At 41.4% G+C, this 22622-nt stretch overlaps 1 protein-coding gene across 6 annotated transcripts in view; it reads right to left on the bottom strand.

The window, feature by feature from the left end:
* Positions 1-1630: 1630 nt before the first annotated feature.
* Positions 1631-22622, bottom strand: part of mitf (melanocyte inducing transcription factor) — a 209814-nt gene continuing 188822 nt past the window's right edge. For 3 of the 6 annotated variants that reach the window (XM_033036690.1, XM_033036692.1, XM_033036694.1), the window contains 7 exons: positions 22170-22265; positions 18332-18443; positions 9878-9949; positions 9541-9597; positions 8911-8986; positions 6589-6736; positions 1631-4482 (listed from right to left, as the gene is read on the bottom strand). In XM_033036690.1, the coding sequence (XP_032892581.1) occupies positions 4102-4482; positions 6589-6736; positions 8911-8986; positions 9541-9597; positions 9878-9949; positions 18332-18443; positions 22170-22265 (942 nt within the window). In that variant the 3' untranslated portion in view covers positions 1631-4101. The remainder of the gene's footprint in view (positions 4483-6588; positions 6737-8910; positions 8987-9540; positions 9598-9877; positions 9950-18331; positions 18444-22169; positions 22266-22622) is intronic. The other 3 variants (XM_033036693.1, XM_033036695.1, XM_033036696.1) reach the window with 1 other exon arrangement.

The raw sequence follows: 22622 nt of genomic DNA, 5'->3' as shown, positions 1-22622 counted from the left end.
TGAACACAAGAAGAGGTTGTTGATCTTTTTTGATGTCCTTTATTGAAGTGTGTTGGTAGCTATGTTATGAACCAATCTATACAATAAGAATGTAAAATTGTTTGGCCAAAAGTAAAAATTTCAAAACTTAAAAACTAACCACAGGTACTATTTCATCAAGTGTAATTTAGTGTACTTACAAATATATTTACAAATGTAACAATCAGGAGTTACAGTTTCAGGTTGGTAAATGTCAAACAATGATTTCTGTAACAGAAGAATTTCAGAGTATCGTCCGTCTCTGAACCTGGAATCAACAGAGGTGCTGGGCGTTTATTACCTTGCCTTGAAACAGCAACTCACATTTTACTTACTGTGCTTTTTACCCTTGGTTTGTACAATTTAACACAAAGAACAATGATAACTTTCTAAATTTATTGCAGCAATCACCCCCCCCCCCCCCCCCCCCCCCCCCCCCCCCCCCCCCCACCTCAATCTTTGCACATACCCCAATCCTTTCCACTTGTCACTTTAATTTCATGTTGAGTATATTTTGTGTTTTTATGACTGTTGGCAGATCAATTTCCTTCCTGGGATAAATAAAGTTCTATCCTATCGTACCGTGTATGAGCTAGGGGGCATGAGGTGCGGGAAAATGATCCCGAAGAAGAAATCCGGGGAGTTCACCAAAGTCATGCCTTACACTTTAGCTCTGACTTTTGACAGATTAGACCTCCTCACGGTTACTTGTATGTACTTTTATGTGTGAAACATGTCTTTGTTGGTGTCCTTTCGTGGTGACTCTTGCAAACTTGTACTGTGCGCGAACAAAGAATCTCGCGGTACCAAGCACACGTGACAAAAACAGTATCAATGAATCTCCCAAGATAGACACAAAAAGCTGGAGCAACTCAGCGGGTCAGGCAGCATCTCTGGAGAAAAGGAATTTGTCAGTCTGAAAGAACGGTCTCGACCCGAAGCGTCACCTATTCCTTTTCTCCAGAGTTGCTGCCTGACCTGCCGAGTTACTCCAGCTTTTTGCGTCTGTCTTCGGTTTAAACCAGCATCTGCAGTTCCTTCCCACACAATCAATCTCTCAAGTTTGCTGTCTTTCAGGCCTTCAACCATTCACGCTGCAGAATAACAAGGGTATGCGTTTCCCAAGTGCCAGACAATGAGATTTTTGGAGAAAGTTTTGCTTAATTTCAATGTGTGTGTGTGTGTGTGTGTGTAGAATTTGCACTTGAGATGCTCATTCCCAGGGGGTACTTGAATACAAATATCTACAACTGGAAAGTAATGGTATTGGACATGTTGTGTCGATGTGATTTAGTACTTGGCTCCATGTAAACACGGGTGTTAAACATTCTATTTTACATGGTTTGTTACAAGACATGATAACCAGCGTAACAATTGTGTGGAATTCATAGTATATTATTTTAAAATTCACAGGATCCTTATGGCACAATAATTGCAGCATAAATTAGTCTATTAAAATGAAACTAAATATAAAGAAGATGCACAACTATCAGGTGCTGTACAATTCCTAACCCTATGTAAAGCTAGCTGCTACAACATACGTGCAACAATGTTCACTCGTTAAGTAGTCAGGTACCATTGTGGTATAAAAGACAGACAAATAGCCGCCAATAATTGTGTATCTTCAATTTATAGTGAGATCAGGTCTGTAATATACAATCCAGTGGGCCATACAAAGAATGCTGCAATGGGCAGCATGTGAATATCACATTACAATACCAACTAGCTCGTTAAGAGGCAGTATTTTAAGCTACTTTTCCAAGAAATATAGGTTTGATATTTTATTAACAACTAATATAACAGTCTCCAATCTATCAAGTGCATTCTTTATTTCAAATGTCATCCCCATGAGTGTAGGGATGTTGTGCTTATCGTTCATTATTTAACCTATTTCCCCTCCCCCTCCCCTTTCTATTTTGAAAACGTTTAACAATTATTGCTTTTAACATAACATTATTGTATTGCATACTTTTTTTTTTCCCTGTCCCAGGAATTTGGCAGAACTAGGCTGAGTAGTCAATTCCCTTCACACTAAACTTAAAAGCCGTCTCTTGAGGTTAGTTACACAGAAAGGTGGTAGAAGGTCAGTGGTCTTAACAGCGGAGAAGCTTGGAAGCTCACATCCTGAACATAGGCAGCCAGCAATGCCCGCATTACTTATACACAGGCCAAACCCTCACCGATTACACCCTTCAGTCAGTGCATGTCCAAAAGACTTGGTGATCTATTTTAAGGCACTTCATTCTGAATTCACTATAGTCTGCTGCCACATTCAGTGTTTCATAAATTACTTGTTTAAAAATTCTTCTCTTCGTCACACCTTGAGCTAGTATGCGTGTTGAACAATTACCTAGGCACAGTACAATGCAAATACATCTAGTGAAATTGCATAGATCTATAACAAAGTCGAGGATTTAGCATCATATTCCTACTCTTACAACACTGTCGTAATAAAACATGGTTAATCCGATCATTGTGAAGACCAGTTGATTGATTTGCCCTGACAAAGTTAGACATTACTCCATCGTCATAATTAGTTCCTACAGTTGGGGTGTGGGGAGGATGTCACAATGCACCATTGTAAATAATCAGTCTTACCAAACGGTTCTGTACATGGCGATAGACACAAAATGCTGGATAAACTCAGCGGGACAGGCAGCATCTCTGGGGAGGAGGAATGGGTGATGTTTCGGGTTCTTCGGACAAAAGTAGGGGCTCCTGACTCTAGTCTGAAAGACCCGAAACGTCACCCTTTCATTCTCTCCAGAGATGCTGCCTGTCCCGCTGAGTTACTCCAGCATTTTGTGTCATTGTAGTATAAGTAAGGGCAGAATTGTAGGTGAAATATGAAGGAATTTATGGTAGGACACACAAGTTTATTCCACTCAAGAGTAAGATCGATCCTTATAAAGTTAATCATGTGAATTAGAAATTATTATTCACTCGCAGAATAAATTGCATGCCTCAGCTTAAATTCACCTCCCCATACGACACCTTGCCTGAGAGGTCGTTCCGTTCCAATTCTACCAATTCCCTCCCCGTGACCGAATGCCCTGAACTGGTCATCGTTATAGACAGACACCATCAAACAATCATCAAGATTATCTGAATAACCTCGTCGAGAGCATACACATTATCAAGTAATAATTTGATAAGCAAAAAGCTGTTTGCATTTTTAGCAGGCTGCAGTGCCGAAAGACTCAACATGTAAATCTACTATCAGAAGAGGTATCATTAGAAGACAACAAGGTAGATTTCCAACCGCACCGAACATTTTCTTCTAATAGTTCCACTCTTGCTGTTTAAAAAATAAAATAAATATCACATCATGTTGGCTAGTTTAAGCATCACTTTAGATATATTGAACTAGAATCGTCTTTTTTTCAAACGAGTAGCGCTCTTATTTTCAAAGTTAATTTAAAAACATGTCTAAATAAGATTGTGTTTAGATATACAAAATATCCAAACATTTCACTAAAAATCCTGCCGTGACTTCCTTAAGTGTTGATGGCTGATGCACCAAATCCTTCACTAAAAAAACAGATCTAAGAAATATAGTGTATTGAAATACTGAATACCAGAATGTGCATTTTCATACAACGAAATATTCAGAAATTAAAAAAATAGAAACCTTAAAAGGGCTAGTGTGAAAACAAAATCAAGTATAGGTAGGTCATGCAAAAATCAAAAATTGATTGTAAAAATTGATTAAAATATATTAAGTAAATGGGGAAAAATCTGAATTTTAAGGTACAATAATTTTTCTTTTTCCTACACAACTTTATCTTCATTAGAATGATATCGACTGATCCTGTCCCTAATTGGAGACTCCATTGTCGACTTTTTGGACTTTCTTCAGAGTCTGTCTGTATCTCAGTGGGTCTGTCTCTGTGCAGACAGATACGTTTCTGATCAATGTTCTCATGTACTTTGATTTACTCTGCTGACTAAAACGCTTTCTATCGACCGATAAATAGATTGGCCATTACAACACAGGTGTTTGTTTTTAGGCAAGTAAAAAAAAAAAGAGAGACCTTTTAGGAAAAGTTAAATACAGGAGGAGCTTTTAAAAAAAGGACCTTGCTAACACCCATTATCGCTATCCTCCATACTCATACTGCTTCTCCGACTACTTGTCTTGGAAGCGCCGGGTGATACAGATGATAGGAGGGGGTCTGTACCTTCCCCGGGGGAGAGGGTATCGTCCATCAGGATATCTTCCAGTTTGCTGCCCAGTTTCGTGGGCGCATTGTAGGGGCCAATATTGTCGTTGAAGTTGAGTGTCCCGTTTGTAGGGTCCAGCGTAGTGCCGCAGGAAAGGTCCACATGGTGCTGGAGATTATCTCTGTGGCACCCAGCGATCGCTGGCTCCAGTTTAATGTTCCTTCCGGTAAGGTCGGATGAGCAGAGGCTTGAAGGGTTGACAAGTGGGAGTCCATGTGCACGGGCTTGCATTTCAAGTTCCTAAAAAACAAATTAAACAGACAAAAAAAATCACTTTGAAAAGTAAGCTCATCCAGATTTATCCATTATCTTTAATTTAACAAGATCGTTAAAATGTTGGATGGACATTCGGCGTACAGGTATGTTGATTACTAAGCAAAATGTTTGGTATTTCACTGTAAGGATTCTCTCAGCAATTCACTGCTCCAGTTTACTAGAAGCAAGGAACTGCAGATGCTAGTTTACAACAAAAAAAAGACACAAAGTGTAAAACTCAGCAGGATCGGGCAGCATCTTCGGAGAACTTGGACAGATGACGTTTCGGGTCAGGATCCTTCTTCAGACTGATTGTCTAATCTTCAGCCAGTTTACCTGCCATGCTTTGTCCTCCCTCTCCTCTATCCCAGTTTTCTCCCCCCTCCCCCCTCCCCACCCGATTCACGATCAGTCTGAAGGAAGGTCTTGACCAGAAAAGTCACCAATCCATGTCCTCCAGAAATGCTGCTGCCTGACCCGCTGAGTTATGGACTTGGTGTCTTTTGTAAACAAGCAGCATCTGCAGTTACTTGTAAACTGGAGCAGTAAATCACTGAGAGAATCCTAAAGGGCCTGTCCCACCAGCATGCGATTGCATGCGTCTAGCACGACCAAACGTGGTCGCTTGAGGCGTACGGCCTCGTGGGGCCAGTCCCACTTCGATCGGCGGAGGCGTATGGAGTTGTGCGGGGCTGGTCCCGACATCGCGCGGGGCTCCAAAAATCCTGGCGCGCCAACGGCCTGTCGGCCCGCAGCCGCATTGATGCCGTATGCAGCGTCTCTATGTCGTATGCAGCTTCTTGACGGCGTACGCCTAGCGCGTGGTGTTGCGCGATGACGTCACCGCCCGACGCCGTGCGATGTCCAAATTCAATCGGCCCACCTCCTGCCCAGCTGATTGGTGAATATGATGTCGGGACCAGCCCCGCACAGCTCCATACGCCTCCGCGGTTCGAATTAGGACCGGCCCCGCGCGGCCGTACGCCTCAAACGACCATGTTTGGTCGCGCTAGACGCATGCAATCGCATGCTGGTGGGACAGGCCCTTTACAGTGCAATACCAAACATTTTGTTTAGTCATCAACAAACCTGCAAGTTCAATGCCTGTCCTCTCTAGAGTGCCTTCTCTAGATTTCGAGTGCAGGAACGTGATCGCCAACCTATGAAAAATATCGTGAGAAATCCCAAATTTTGGTGAGTTACTCAGTTCCCCTACTTTTGATTGTAAACGTGAGAAGCTCAAATGCAATTCTCAACAGGACCTTATTTGCCCCGTTCTCATCTTCACGTTGCCGAGTAGTCTTCATATTATGTATATTTTGGCTGTTCCCTTATAAAACCGTGAAAGCAGACGAGAAATGCAGCAGCACACTTTGATTAAACTGCATACCAGATATGACAGAACTATGACATTTAACAAATGGCTTGAGGGAGATATATTAATGGGTGAGGAAATTGCAACTATCAAAAACCTCAAATGTATTGATTTTTGCACAAGACCCTGGAGAAATGGTGGGCTTCTATTTACTCAGTAAGTTGGGTAAGTCACCAGCTGAAAATAAATGTACGAAGATTTAAACATTTCATGAGGTCATAAGTGATAGGAGTAGAATTAGGACATTCGGCCCATCAAGTCTACTCTGCCATTCAATCATGGCTGATCAAACTCTTCCATTCTCCTGACTTCTCCCCATAACCTCTGACACCCATACTAATCAAGAATCTTTCCATCTCCGCCTTAAAAATATCCACTGACTTGGCCTCCACAGCCTTCTGTGGCAAAGAATTCCACAGATTCACCACTCTCTGACTAAATAAATTTCTCCTCATCGCCTTCCGAAAAGAAAGTCCTTTAATTTTAAGACTACGACCTCTAGTCCTGGACCCTCCCACTAGTGGAAACATCCTCTTCACATCCACTCTATCCAAGCCTTTCACTATTCTGTATGTCTCAATGAGGTCCTCCCTCATTTTTCTAAACTCCAGCGAGCACAGGTCCAGTGCTGACAAACGCTCATCATAGATTAACCAACTCATTCCTGGAATTGTTCTTGTAAATGTTTCAAACGTTCAAACGTTATCTTGGCCAACCTGTATTCTCAGTAGTAAGTGTCGGTTGGCATGTTCCAGTTTCTTCTGTCGTGACTCAAAGTCTTTTGCTCTGTGCTGTTCTTTCTGAAGCCTTCTGATATAATCCACAGATGCCTTTAGAATAGTTCCTTTGTTCCAACGCATATCTCTGTTAAAATGATCAAAAGATGTTAAGACAGAATTCGCTGGAGGCGACTTTGGAGCAGAACAATATTTAGCATTATTAAATTGTGCTAGATTTTACTAACTGTAAACAACACAGCTGTCGGAAAGGAAAAACATAGCGTAAACACACTCATTTTCAAACTGAGCTGCAATTATGATTTAAAAGGAAAACAATGAATTTTCTGAGTAACTCCACACTCAGTACCTGCAGTAAATTACATTTTATGGAGTCAGTCATCGGCATGGCAACGAGCCTTTAAGTTGTCGCTGCCGAACAAGATGCCCCATCTAAACTAGTCCTATTTGCCTGCGTTTGAGCCAGATCCCTCCAAAACCTTCCAACCTTTCCTATTTTATACCAATATGATCATGGCTGATTATCCAACTCAGTATCCTGTACCTGCCTTCTCTCCATACCCCCTGATCCCTTTAGCCACAAGGGCCACATCTAACTCCCTCTTAAATATAGCCAATGAACTGGCCTCAACTACCTTCTGTGGCAGAGAATTCCACAGATTCACCACTCTCTGTGTGAAAAATGTTTTCCTCATCTCGGTCCTAAAAGACTTCCCCCTTATCCTTAAACTGTGACCCCTTGTTCTGGACTTCCCCAACATCGGGAACAATCTTCCTGCATCTAGCCTGTCCAACCCCTTAAGAATTTTGTACGTTTCTATAAGATCCCCCCTCAATCTTCTAAATTCTAGCGAGTACAAGCCGAGTCTATCCAGTCTTTCTTCATACGAAAGTCCTGACATCCCAGGAACATATTGCCTATTGTGAATATTTCACTATTGCACTATTTCATCAACACAGACGTTTCCAAATGGTCAACTGCACAACTATTGAGCTCGAGCATCCAGCGATACATGAAATGGTCCCTCCTTGTACGGTTACTTTGGTGTTTGGTCACGCTGTGTGTCCAGCCATTTGCAGCCAGCCTAGCAGCACAAATAAGTACTGACTCCTAATTGTCTGCAGCAACAACGTTATTTCTTATACCACCAGACATGGTTTCCCCAGCGATAATCCAGCAAATATTTCCGACACAGACCAAAATCAGTTTTTAGCAAGTATGCCATGAGAACAAACCAGGCTCTGTCTGGTTGTGATGCATTATTAGGTTCACACAAATAGATGTTCCACAGGAGGAAGTGTTCAATGGCCTAGCGGCTCAATATTAATATCATGCTTTATCTGGCATCAAATAAAATTAAAGGCTTTTCCAAAGGATAATTAGCTGAATGTCAGTTTGAATTGAGAGGCTCTATTTAATTTCTGACTGGATTTGCATTCTTCACATACATTTACTAAAATGTCAAATTACATTTCAGTAAAACAGGAAAAAGAGCGAGGCAGGAGATCTCTGTACAGGACTATGTGGAAAGGAACTGCAAATGTGTCGGAAGGAACTGCAGATGCTGGTTTAAACCGAAGATAGGCGCAAAGTGCTGGAGTAAATCCGCAGGTCAGGCAACATCTCTGGAGACTAAGGATGGGTGATTCAGAGTTTGAAGAAGGATCTCGACCCGAAACGTCACCCATCCCTTTTCTCCAGAGATGCCACATGATCGGCTGAGATACTCCAACACTTTGTGACCATCTCCTTGTACAGTTAAGACAATAATCCCCAATGCTTTTGTGAGAAGTTAAGTGCTGTTGCAGATTCGATAAAAATTACACCTTCAAATAAAACACTCAATTGAACTATAACATTAATTCTTATCCGAAAAATAGCTTAGGTTTAGGTTTATTATTGTCACAGGTACTGAGGTACAGTGAAAAGCTTTGTTGTTCATGCTACCCAAACAGACCAGATATCCGGTTCAGATACAGAACAGGTTTGGAGGGATACGGGCCAAATGCAGGCAGGTGGGACTAGTGTAGATGGGACAAGTTGGACAGTGTGGGCAAGTTGGGCTGAAGGGCCTGTTTCCACGCTATTTGACGCTATATTCCATACATTGATACCATCAAGTCCAACTCATAGAGCAAAGGGGAAGATACTGAGTGTAGAATATAGTTCTCAGCATTGTAGCGCATAATTGAAAAAGTTTTTTTTTTTTAGATATTCAAAACACACATCAATTATCAGCCAACATGATCAATGAATTATTGAGAATAAAACATGAAGAATGTTGTTGAAGTTGTACTTACGGATCATTAGACTTTGGAATTAATGTGCCCAGTTCCTTTATACGATCATTGATATTGAACCTTCTCCTCCTTTCAACTTGAAGAATAAAAACAAAACATAGCTTAGTCTGGAGAATAAAATACGTGTTGAGATATAATAAATTTAACTGCCGTCATGTATGACCTTGGGAACGTGCTACAACAGTAGCTGCCGGTCTGACTCTCACACATGGCCCAGGTTGTGATATCTCGAAAGGAATCGCAGATGTTGGCTTAAACCAAACACAGACTCAAAAAGCTGGAGTAACTCAGTGAGTCAAACAGCATCTCTGGAGAAAAGGAATAGGTGACGTTTCGGGTCTGAAGAAGGGTCTCGACCCAAAACGTCACCTATTCCTTTCTCCAGAGATGCTGTCTGTCCCGCTGAGTTACTCCAGCTTTTTGTGTCTATCGTAGGGTGTGATATCTTTCACGTTGGCTCAAGAAGACAACAAGGTGAACGTGTCCTTGTTAAGTCTCTCCAGCCAGCAGGTAATGAAAGACCTTCAGGGTTTTTTTTTAAAAGGGTCTGTTTATTCCCCCATTAGGTGTAATAAACACAAGATTACTTTGAAATTTTAACACTAACATTTAATTGGATTGTAAACGTACTCAAGTTATGATTGTCTTTCTTCTGCCGCTCTTTCGCGAGTGCTCTGGCTTCGACTTCTGTCAACAAAAACTGCAAGTTAAGGACAGAACAACTGGTCTTTGTAATACGAACACTTCCCTTTTGTTTCATTTAAAAATTCCAACAAAGTTTGATTCGCACTGGCAAATAATTCTGCACTACACAACAAATATGTACATTTTTTTTTTAAAACAGAAAAAAGCTTAACAAGCCATCCCACTTGTGTTAAAACATTACCGCCAATACTTCCTGGTCATACACAAACAATAATTGTTGCTGAAGTGATGATTTAAATACATTCTGTGCGTTAGTACTTGCCTGGTAATATAGCGTTATGCATTTTCATAGAGGGACTTTTAAAATGGAGATCCATGCCTGCAACCATTGATTCTGTGAATTATATATGGGAAACAATTTAAATACTACGTAACATAATGCCATTTGAATAATATAGCGTTATTTTAGCAAACTATACCGAATGAAGCAGTGAAGTGGGACACTTTGACGATATACATGGACAGTACTGCTACCAATTCCTTAATGTGATTTATTCATTCTTTGTAACATATAAATTGCACTGTTGTGCTAATGCTCATAACAGCGAAGGCTTCTAATTTAAGCTCTACCTTAGTGTGATACTAAATTGTGCCATTATATCTTTTTTTTAAATCACCTTGTGGAAAAGATTACGGGTAAAGGAAACATTACTGTTTCTGAGACCATTAGAGTTCCCTGAACCATTGCTTCATTTATAAAGTGATAATAATCATAAAGATAAATAGTGAATGCAAAAATTTTAAAAGCTCTGAAAGGCTCTTGGTCGATATAGAACCCTCACCACCTGCATGTCTTGGATTACTTTGACGTAGTGACTCACACAACAGATTTCTCCTTCAAACCAGATTACTTTTCAGGGCAGCACGGTGGCGCGGTGGTAGAGTTGCTGCCTTACAGCGCTGGCAGCGCCGGAGACCCAGGTTCGATCCCGACTACGGGTACTTGTCTATACAGAGTTTGTACATTCTCCCCATGACCTGCGTGGGTTTCCTCCGAGATCTTCGGTTTCCTCCCACAGGTTTGTAGGTTAATTATCTTGGTACAACTGTAAATTGTCCCTCTTGTGTAGGATAGTGTTAATGTGTAGGGTTCACTGGTCGGTGAGGACTCGGTGAGCCGAAGGGCCTGTTTCCGAGTTGTATCTCTAAACTAAACTAAACTATACGTCCAGAGGTATCATCAGGATACAGATAAACCCCTGAGGTGAAATAGAAATACTTATATATTTTTTTTTAGAATTTGATATTCTTTGGACATCGTTCTCAGAGTAAAAATATTTAACCTGTACTTTTATGATTCACAATTCATTATGTCCTAGATAGGTCATGAATGTTTCTACCTGTATCTACAATTTCAGTAAGACATGGTGTTCTTGTGGCCTACACAATTGGCATCAATAAATGAATTGCAAATTCATCACACAAATCAATAATGTGTCACATAATTGTGAGTTACAAATCCTCACATTGCTGAACTGTATTATTGGTAGATTATATTGATAGTGAACATATTGAAGCTTGCACATTTTCCAGTTATTAATGTTCTCTGTTCATTTAAAAGATCAGCGATCTTCAAGATCTCTACAGAGGGGCATCACAGTAGTGATGTTGAGCTGCTGCCTTACTGCTCCAGGGACCCAGGTACGATGCTGACTATGGATGCTGTCTGTACGGAGTTTCTATGTTCTCCCCGCAATTGAGTGGGTTTTCCCCGGATGCTGCAGATTCCTCCCACACTCCAAAGCCGAACAGGTTTGTGGATGAATTGGCTTTGGCAAAGCTTATAAATTGTTCCTAGTTTGTAGGAGAGTGCTAGTGCACGGCGATCGCTGGTCGGTGTGGACTCGGTGGGCCGAAGAGCCTGTTTCCACGCTGTATCTCTAAACTAAACTAAACCAGGGATTATTCAGATGTGCCCCTAATCTCAATTTTAAAAGGTATCTAAATCCTTTGACCTCTAAGCGTGCTAAAGAAAGCAGACCTAGACAAATGTCTCCTCATCTGACCCTTTCACAAGTGGGCTTGTTCAGAATACAGTTGAATACAGTTACATTTTATACAAAATGGGGGGGGGGGGGGGGGGATGCACTTTGGCGGGTTTCAATTAGAAGTCAAATGATAGCAAGAGAAGGCAAAAATGATACCCTGGCTTGATATATCATTAACGACTGCTGGCATATTAACCAACAGTAAAGCTCGTTTGAAAGAGACTTTCAGCAATGGACTATGATGCGATCCATTCCACGTATTCTGGGGCATTGGGCAAAGCCTTAACGCATGAATAATGGACCTTGTATTTCGCTGAATTAATTGACTAAAAAAATCTGCGGTCTTTACTTCCATGATACTTCTTAACTCATTTCTCCCGTTACCTTTGCCATTTGCTCACCATTAATTTTGATCTTTTATTTATCAAACACTATATGTTAACAAAGCATCTTAGTCAAAATAGAGACAATTGCATTCAGCTGGACAATTTCCCCCTGCTATAATTATCAAAATAATTAATGCCTGCATGAAGCAAACACACAAAAAGACTGTGGCTGTTGCAAATATGAAGATGGACACAAAATGCTGGAGTAACTCAGCGGGACAGGCAGCATCCCTGGAGAACAGGAATGGGTGACGTTTCGGGTCGAGACCCTTCTTCTGACAGAGTTGGGGGATAGGGAAACGAGCGATATAAACGGTGATGTCGAGAGATATAGACAGATGAAGTTCATTGGTCTGAAGGAGGGTCTATCCAGCTGAGATAGATGTCTTCACAAATGTGCATTTAAGTGTGTAGTTGCTTCATGCATGCCAGAAAATGAACTACAAGACTTGGCAGGAAAACTCCATGCAAAATACATCTTGGAATTATTGACTAGTAGTTTGCAATCTGTGGACTACAATCATGCAATTAATGTGTGCAAGTAATCCAACTGACTGAGACCATCCAGATTAATAATAGATTTAGTTTTCTCCACGTCTTTTATCTGAGCTAAAATGAAACCGGGGGGGGGGAGAGATAAAAAAGTTGCTAATTGGCAAGATTTTAATATTCATCGTGTTCTTGTGATTTTGGGAACATCTGTTCCTAGTCTTGCTCAGCTATCTTCAGCAAATGACTTAACTAACCACAATTCAGGTCTAAACTGTTCGAATCTAAACTGGCCCACCCCACAGAAACTTGTCAAGTGAGTAGTTAAAATGGTTCTGCTTACTTATCCACGCCTACATCACTGCTATCCCACATCTAGCAACTTAACCTTCTGAACAGGTACAGAATATACCTGCTAGAAGATATTAGGCATGTTTTGTGCATATTAGTACTTGGGGGGGAGGGGGAGGTGAGAGAGGGGGATAGATTTTAACCCTTATAATCAGTCGACTTCACTAGTAAATATAGTCGGTATTAATTTGTCAAGAATATACAGTTCTATACAGAGCAAACACTTTATCAGAATCAGTATCACTGGTTTTGAATAGCAAAAGTTCAATTTGTAATTCAGATTTAATTCAATTCAAACTTAATTCAATTTGCAAATAGTACTACGCATGACTCTTATTTATAGAGACAATTCTTTAATAGAGAAAATTATTTAATTGAGAAATTCAGAGCTGGGAAAAAAAAAAGCAGTATTAATTATCTTCAAGCTGCAGAAATGCATTTGCTGACAACATACGACAAAGTTCATGGGGGATATGCTGGCGTTTCTGTGCGTAAATGTCAATGTTTTCTCGCATGTGTGTGAGCCACCATTGAGACTAGACACACAAACAAGTAAGTCCCAAACTTGCATTCAGTGCTTTGCTACCATTCTTCAGGCTATGCTCCACAGATGGACTTCATGGTGTCCAGTGAAGGTCCCCAAATGTGAGGGAACATCAGGCACCAGCTTGCACTTGTTTCAGGGAGAGCGTCTCCAATGATTTCAATCATGGGAAGAACCATGAGATATTCTTGTAATTATCAGTTAATTTGAATGCTTTTAATTTTTGAAGTCTTCATTTTTTTTTACTGGACACGGGAAAGATTTAATTGGAACCCAAGGGATAACTTTTTCACACAACGGGTGGTGGGTGTGTGGAAAGAGCTGCCAGAGGAGGTAGTTGAGGCAGGTATCATTGCGATGTTTAGACAGGTACATGGATAGAGTAGATTTAGATGGATATGGGCCAAACGCAGGCAAGTGGGACTAGTGTAGATGGGACATGTTGGTCGGCATGGACAAGTTGGGCCGAAGGGTCTGTTTCCACAGTGTATAGCTATATGAGAGGGAAGAATAATGACGGAGGGTGCATCAAATGTGTGGAATTCCTTGCTGTAATTCAACGTTCAAGAACCCATTTTGGAGACAAAATGCACGTTAATCACCAACCTGCACATCTGTTTTAGAAGGTTGAGGGTTTGGAGATACAGTTCGATGAGACAACTGGAATGAACCTATTCTACAATGTTGCACTTTAGATTTTAATCAGTAACAAATAAAACACCAAAGTTCAGATATCGGAACAATTTACCATGTTAAAGGTCCTGCACGTGTATAAATAGCTCACGGGACTACAACATTGGACACAGTCATATATTACAGCAAGTGGCAAATATCATAATAGAGAAACCTAATTTGAGGAAGGACATTCTTGCTATTGAGGGAGTGCAGCGTAGGTTTACAAGGTTAATTCCCGGGATGGCGGGACTGTCATATGCTGAGAGAATGGAGCAGTTGGGCTTTTACACTCTGGAGTTTAGAAGGATGAGAGGGTATCTCATTGAAACATATAAGATTGTTAAGGGCTTGGACACGCTAGAGGCAGGAAACATGTTCCCGATGTTGGGGGAGTCCAGAATCAGGGGCCACAGTTTAAGAATAAGGAGTAAGCCATTTAGAACGGAGACGTGGAAACACTTTTTCTCACAGAGAGTGGTGAGTCTGTGGAATTCTCTTCCTCAGAGGGCGGTGGAGGCAGGTTCTCTGGATGCTTTCAAGAGAGAGCTAGATAGGGCTCTTAAAAATAGCGGAGTCAGGGGATATGAGGAGAAGGCAGGAACGGGGTACTGATTGGGGATGATCAGCCATGATCACATTGAATGGCGGTGCTGGCTCGAAGGGACGAATGGCCTACTCCTGCACCTATTGTCTATTGTCTATTATCTATTATCATAGCAAAGCAGTTTTGAGAGGATCTCAACCGAGGATAGAAAGATAAAATGATCCACGGGAGTATGAAGGGAATTGGAGCAGTTGTTCTGGCATTTTCCCACCTCCCCCACCCCCACCCCCTTTACTTTCAGTCTGAAGAAGGGTTCCAACCTTCCAGGGAGCGGGTAGCACGGGATTACATGGTACCCGTGGCAGGGGGAACTCCCCCCGACCTGACCTCAAACTAATCACAATGAATAAAGTATTGTCATTAGGCAAACTCGTTGTCTGGTTTGTTTTATCATGTGCTAAGTTTGATTGGTATGCAGCCGTGTAGTTATAAAACCAGGAACAAAATATATATCAATAATACAAAAGACAATTTGGAATTATGGCCTAATTAAGTATTCTTTATGCAAACACACAGTGTACAAGGAACAAGTTTATTTAACTTCTGCTGCAAATTCAACTTGGAGGATGTGGTATAAGGTTGTCACTAGACTTGCATGTACAATAGTTGGGACTGTGCCCCAAAACAAATAATGTAGGTGTATGAATTGCCCGAGTGATCACAGATAAAATATTTTCAATGATGAGTAAATATAATGAGGACATGGGCAGAGGGACCTTCAGGGTAGAATGAAGATACATCTCGTAGTTGTACATTAGTTCCTTAGCGATGGCAGAATTAAATGTGGGGATTACACAAGCAAGTAATTAAGTGATTGCAACCTTCACGTGGTCCACCCTGTTTCGACTAATGCAATCAAACTGACGTGCACAAACAAGATCAATTAGAACAAGTTGACCTCCAACTTTAGGCTGTGCACACCATACGCAAGAAGAATTAAAGCCAAAGGTTTCACTGGGGGGCATATTGTGAGCAGAATCCCTCAGAGCATTGCGAAGTGTTGTACAGTGGCAAGTCTTGGACTCAGAACTCAAGGGCCTGGGCTATAGGGAGAGGGTGTTCAAGCTAAGACTATACTCCTTGGAGTGCAGGAGGATGAGGGTTGATCTTATAGAGGTGTACAAAATCATCAAAGGAATAGATTGGGTGGATGCACAGAGTCTCGCGCCCAGAGTAGGGGAAATGAGAACCAGAGGAAATCAGTTTAAGGTGAAGGCGGGAAAGATTTTTATAGAAACTCGAGGGGTAACCTTTTCACACAAAGGGTGGTGGGCATATGGAACAAGCTGCTGGAGGAGGTAGTTGAGGCAGGTACTATCGCAACAGTTAAGAAACATTTAGACAGGTACATGAATAGGAGATGATTGGAGGGATATGGGCCAAACACAGGCAGGTGCGACTAGTGTACAAGGGACATGTTGGTCGGTGTGGCTAGTTCGGCCGAAGGGCCTGTTTCCATGCTGTAAGACTCTATGATTACGTCATATGACCAACAAAGGCAAACCTGATTAGATTTAGGTAACAACCTAATGGAGTGAGAATATTTGTCAATTTGTGAGCGTGTTTGTTGAGAAACACAAAGTGATTGAGATTCTCGAATTTGGGCAAGGCTGACGTTTCTGCAATGAGACACTAATCGGTCCAAACCTGCAACCAAGATGAATGGTAGGAGGCTGGAGGGAGATGTTCAGAAATAATTTAATGAATGTCTGGACCAGTTAATTCACTGCCAGGAAATTCTATCAAAAAACTACAAGCAAAAATGCTAACAAAAAGGCAAAATCTAACACAGATTGTGGTGACAGGCGGAGATACAAAGTACATTGAAATGTGTCAAAACAAAAGGGAGCGCGTAAAGAGGCCAGGAAGTGGCATCAAAACCAACGTTTCTGTCTATATATCATAAGAATGATGGTAAAAGGTTAAAGTGAATCCCTGATATAGATAACAATGATATTGTATATGAAAATGAGGAAATATGACAGATGGATTTGTATTTACAACCACTGCAAAATTATTGCAATAACAGTAGTAAATAATGACCCATAAAGATTATGCATTCCCAGGACCATGTTGTTTCCAACCAAGGACTTAAAAAAATGTAGGTTGCAGGTGGCCTAAATATAATAAGGACATCAGGTCATAAGTCATGGGAGCAGAATTAGGCCATTCGGCCCATCAAGTCTGCTCTGCCATTCAATCGTGGCTGATCTATCACTCCCTTCTAAGCCCATTCTCCTGCCTTCTCCCCATAACCCCTGACACCCATACTAATCAAGAATCTATTTATCTCCGCCTTAAAAATATCCATTGACTTGGCCTCCACGGCCTTCTGTGGCAAAGAATTCCACAGATTCACCACCAGATTCAACAACAATGTTCTAAACTGCTCTAATTTCAGCAACTATATATATATATAAAACGTTTTATATTAAATTATATTAAATTATATATATGCATAATATGCATAGAAGTTGCACAAAACTGTGATTCAGCATTAGTGTGTGAGAGAAACTTGGAAATCATACAGCTGTTAAACTGGCATGTGGAGGAAGAAACTGCAGATGCTGGTTTAAACCGAAGATAGACACAAAAAGCTGAAATAACTCTGGGTCAGGCAGCATCTCTGGAGAAATGGAAGAGGTGACATTTTGGGTTGAGACCCTTTTTCAGACTGATTGGGGAGGGGAGGGGGGGGGGGGAGAAAGCTGGCTGGGTGATTGGCAATTAGGTGGAGTAATTGAGAAAAGGGTGTCAGATAAGGAAAGAAGAGGTTGAGGGGGAATGAGGGGGAGGTGGGGGGAGAAAAGGGAAATGTGTTGATCATACAGAGGAGAAGAAAGGTTTTCTTTCCTTATCTGACACCCTTTTGCCTATTTTGTTTCCTTACAATCATCTGGCCATCATCCTTACCCCTCTTATCTGCATCTGCCTATCACTTGCCAGACTTTGTCCTATTCCCATCTCGAGCTTTCTACCCCCTTCTGCAATCAGTCTGACGTATAGTCCCAACCTGAAATGTGGTTGTCAATTCCCTCCACAGACGCTGTCTGACCTGCTGAGTTTTCCCAGCAATTTGATTTTTGCCCAAGATTTCAGCATCCGCACTTTCTTTTGTCCCTGCCTTTAACTTTCGGTCGAATATAAAGAGTCAGAGTGTCTTTGTACGTTATGATTAGTGAACTGAAGAATGTTTTGAAGACATCAAGAATAGCAGACTGAGATTATCTATACATATTACACAGTGAAGGCATCTGAGGTTTCGTGGACATCTGTGTGGGAACTTAGTTGGGGATTTTGGAATAGTATCGAAAATATTGAATGAGCTTGAATCACTAAATGTCAGTAATATTACCCTGAATGTTCGACCGCAGAGCATAGATCCACATAATTATTTGCCAATATATTTAATAATATGAAGCAATTATTTAACTTCTGCTCCTCAATATCCAGTTTAAGTACAATTACCTGGAGTGCAGTTTCTTGAATTCAGGTACAGTTTTGCATTAGTAAATAGCTTTACATTCTTATTCATAATCTCTCCACATAATAATGATTGGTGATATTAATAGTTCAACTTCATTTGCATTTATATTCTAAACACATCAATCCCCATTGCCACAATCAATTGAAAAGGAAAAATGTTAGGTTTTGGTGAATAAATTGGACTGCAATGTACCTGAAAGTTCCCTTTTAATGTTTGGCAGATTTGCTGGGCAGGAGTTACTGATATTGATAGCTTGAGGTGCCAATCCTGGGTTGTTGTAGACATCTAGCATGTTACCAGGCAACTGGAAAGCAAAAGAGTGATTCGTATTATTCACATTTATTATCACTCATCATTAAATGAAGGGCGACTTGGACAAACATGACAATAAGTTAAAGTCAGCATGGAATTCGGCACGAACATGGTGGGCTGAAGGGTCTGTCCTTGCTGCACTGTTCTACATTCAAATAGATTCCTTATAAGAAAAATCATCTCTCATGACTTCATTTAACTTCTTGCCTTCATTGCTAGGGGCATTGAATATAAGAATCAGGAATCATGATATAGCTCTATAGGACACATTTGAACATTTCTAGTTGCCTTGTTACTGGAAAGATGTGAAGGCTTTGGAGAGGGTGCTGAGGGGGGTTTAGCAGAACACCTGGATTAAACGGTCCCAGCTACAGGGAGAGGTTAGGTAGACTTGAATTATTTTCTCTGGAACGTTGGAGGTAGAGGGCAGACTTTATAGAAGTATGTAAAATGATAGGGTAGACCTTTTTCACCCAGCCAGCTTTCTCCCCCCTCCCAGGGTGGAAATGTCCAACACTAGAGGGCATAAATATAAGGTGGGAGGGGAAAGGTTTATTGGAGATATACGGGGCAAGTTTTTTTTACACAGTGAGTGATGGGGGTGTGGAACTCATTGCTAGGGAAGGTGGTGGAAGCATTTACGATAGTGGCTTTTAAGTGGCTTTAAGATGCTTTTGGATAGACACATGGAAGTGCAGGGAATAGAGGGATATGGATCATGTACAGGCAGACAAGATCTGTTTAACGGCATCATCTTCAGCACAAACATTGTGGGATGATAATGGCAGCGGTTGTAGCTTTCATGGGACATTTTATGTGCAAAGTAGAAGTGAGGTAAATTGCTGTCCACTCAAGAAGACACACAATTAGATCAACACCTTCTGGGATAGAGGAGATGGGTTGATTGTTATCTCTTGTACTGTTTAGTATAGTTTAGTGATACAGCGTGGAAACAGGTCTTTCAGCCCACCGAGCCTGTGCCGACCAGCGATCCCCGCACACTAATACTATCCTATGCATACTAGGGACAATTTTAATTTTTTTTTAATACCAAGCCAATTAACCGATGAACCTGTTCGTCTTTGGAATGTGGGAGGAAACCGAAGATCTTGGAGAAAACCCATGTGGTCACTGGGAGAACGTACAAACTCTGTACAGCCAAGTGCCTGTAGTCAGAATCGAACCCCAGGTCTCTGGCCCTGTAAGGCAGCAACTCTACCGATATGTCACCATGCCGCTCTGCTTTGAAGTTTTACTCCCCTCATCACCGGTCCCCTTTGGCCATAACCTATGAGATAATGCACTGCCAGGATTTCTCAACACTAGCTCCCAAGCCCCCACCTATAAAGACAAGGGCAGCAGGCTGGTGGGAACAATGCCAAACGTTACAGGTTTTCAGTCAAATCACCCACCAGACTGGCTGGTCATCAATCCTTGCTTCAGTGGATCAAGAACTCCAATGTGAGCACAATAACAGGAGTAAATGATGGCACACGGAGATGAACGATTTCAAGGAATGATTTCAAGTTTCTATCCATGGATTTTAAGGAAAGAAGGTTTGGAGTTACTTTAATCCAGAGATTGTAAAAAGTTGCCTCATTTCCATGGGCTACACTAAAGATGTAAAGAGAATCCCACATTCCAGTAAAATGATATTAAGTAAAGTTAGCAACATAAACACCATGACATTAAAGGGGTAGTTACAGCCTAAATGCTACATTTAATTAGGAACAGAGATGAGAGAGAAGTGATGTGGTATTTTTTTCATTGAGGAGGGCAATGTACAATAGAATTCAAGGATTAGGAACGGGATACCTTAGTTTTTTGATCTATATTAATGGCCTGTCCAGAGAGATGCACGATATTATTTTAATGTTTGCCCCAGCACTCATAACTCAAATGAAGTTAACAGTGACGGACACAGATATTTAGTCGATGGCAACTCAGATTTATGAACAGTTTTAGAGAAACAGCAATGGAAACAGACCCTTGGCCCACCAAGTCCACATTGACCATCCATCCCCCATTCGCACTAATTCTGCGTTAACCCACTTTCTCATCCACACCCTACACTCTCAGGGCAATTTGCAGAGACTAATTAGCCTACAAACCCGCAAGTCTTTGGCATGTGGGAGGATACCGGAGCACCCTGAAGAAATTCACAGGGAGAACGTGCAAACTCCGCATAGACAGCAGCCAAAGTCTTGATCAAACCCGGGACTGTGAAGCTGCAGTTCCACCAGCTGCACCACTGTGCCACCCATCTGAGGGGTGATTACAGACACAGACGCTTTCATCCTTAACACAGAGAAGCTCCGCATTTGCCTCAGGAACATCAGCATCTGCCATATATTGGGCCGCTGCTTCCATCCTCCCTGTGAAACCAGCTCCCATTATAAAGCAGCTCCTTTAGGTAGACAGGAAGTTCTTCATGCACACCACTGCTTTCGGAACTGGATTTATTTCTAAACTGAACTAACGTAATATTGAGTGGAATTAACTAAGCTTTAACTTAATCTTCTGAAGCTTTCAAAGTAACAAATTATGTATTACTTTTATTAATACCCTCAATAACACAACTCGAAAGCAAAATTATCTCTATAGAATGCTTTATTGTGTCCCATTAGATATGCTGTACAAAATCTCAGATACAATGCTATGAGATCCAGTTGGTGGGCGTTGGAAGCAATCATTTTGCACACAACATTATCTCCCCAATTGAGATGAATAAACAATTAATTTATTTTGAACTATTAATCTTTACGGGGTTTGAACGTGATCAAGTGAATAAACTTTACAATGTGACTAGAAATCTCGGTCTGAAATAGTGATGGTATTTCCTGGTATTGTGTTACTTCAGTCGTAATGGGAATCAAAATGTAACGCCATCAACTATTACTACGGGTGGCGCGGTGGCATAGCGGTAGAGTTGCTGCCATACAGCGCCAGAGACCCGGGTTCGATTCTGACTACGGGTGCTTATCTGTACGGAGTTTGTACAGTCTCCCTGTGACCAACGTGGGATTTCTCCGAGATCTTCGGTTTCCTCCCACACTCCAAAAGCGTCGAGTTTGACAAGTTCACTGGCTTGGTATAAATGTTAAATTGTCCCGAGGGTGTGTAAGGTAGTGTTAATGTACAGGGATCGCTGGTCAGTGCGGACTCGGTGGGCTGAAGGGCCGGTACAATGTTCAGATACAGGAAATTGTCAATTCTTAAGATTCAAATCATCATTTATTGATTATATCTTTTCATGCACAATATTAAAATGACTTCCTACATCTGTACTCTTAATGTATTCTTTTCAGCTAACTTGTTCAAGCATTATTTTGTTTTTCTTCATATGGCCAGCTGTGGCTGGGAGTTTGAAAATGGTGCCAAAACATGGCGACTCTTGTGTGGGTACACAAAATTGCTGGGGAAACTCAGCGGGTGCAGCAGCATCTATGGAGCGAAGGAAATAGGCGACGTTTCGGGCCGAAACCCTTCTTCAGTTTTTGAACACTTTGTAATCTGCAGTTCCCTTTTGAACACTTTGTCTCCTTCGCTCCATAAATGCTGCTGCACCCGCTGAGTTTCCCCAGCAATTTTGTGTACCTTCGATATTCCAGCATCTGCAGTTCCCTTTTGGACTCTTGTGTGGACTCAGTGGACATAAAGAGATAAGAGCAACAAAAAAAAACAAAAAATCAGAATTAAATTTAAGATATAAAATTACCGTATTAGCCATTGGGATTCCTGGGTCCAGCAGTCCAAGGATTTCATCATTATAACTCGACTCCAGGCTAATAATGTCATCAATGACATCGTCCATCTGTGACAACCAGCAGGAAAAAACCCATAAGAAACAACCTGAAGCATAAGGCCTTGTATGCCGTGAGATCAAAGGGGTAAATCTGACTTTTTTTACCCAATGAAGGCAATTGAGAAACCTTTTTTTTTCCTCCTGCTAATTATTATCCAAATGTGGCAGCCAGCATTGTGAACGTCACTGTTCGTAGGCTGGGCGCTTTAACAGGAATCAATGCCTTGAGCTGCTGGTGTCAGTTAAAGTTCATAAGTTGTAAGAGCAGAATTAGGCCATTCGGCCCATCAAGTCTACTGCACTAATCATTCACGTCTGACCTATCTTTCCCATGCAACCACATTCTCCTGCCTTCTCCCCATAACC

Source organism: Amblyraja radiata, chromosome 18, assembly GCF_010909765.2.
Source record: "Amblyraja radiata isolate CabotCenter1 chromosome 18, sAmbRad1.1.pri, whole genome shotgun sequence".
Taxonomy (NCBI): domain Eukaryota; kingdom Metazoa; phylum Chordata; class Chondrichthyes; order Rajiformes; family Rajidae; genus Amblyraja; species Amblyraja radiata.
This window is presented reverse-complemented; position numbering and strand designations above follow the sequence as displayed.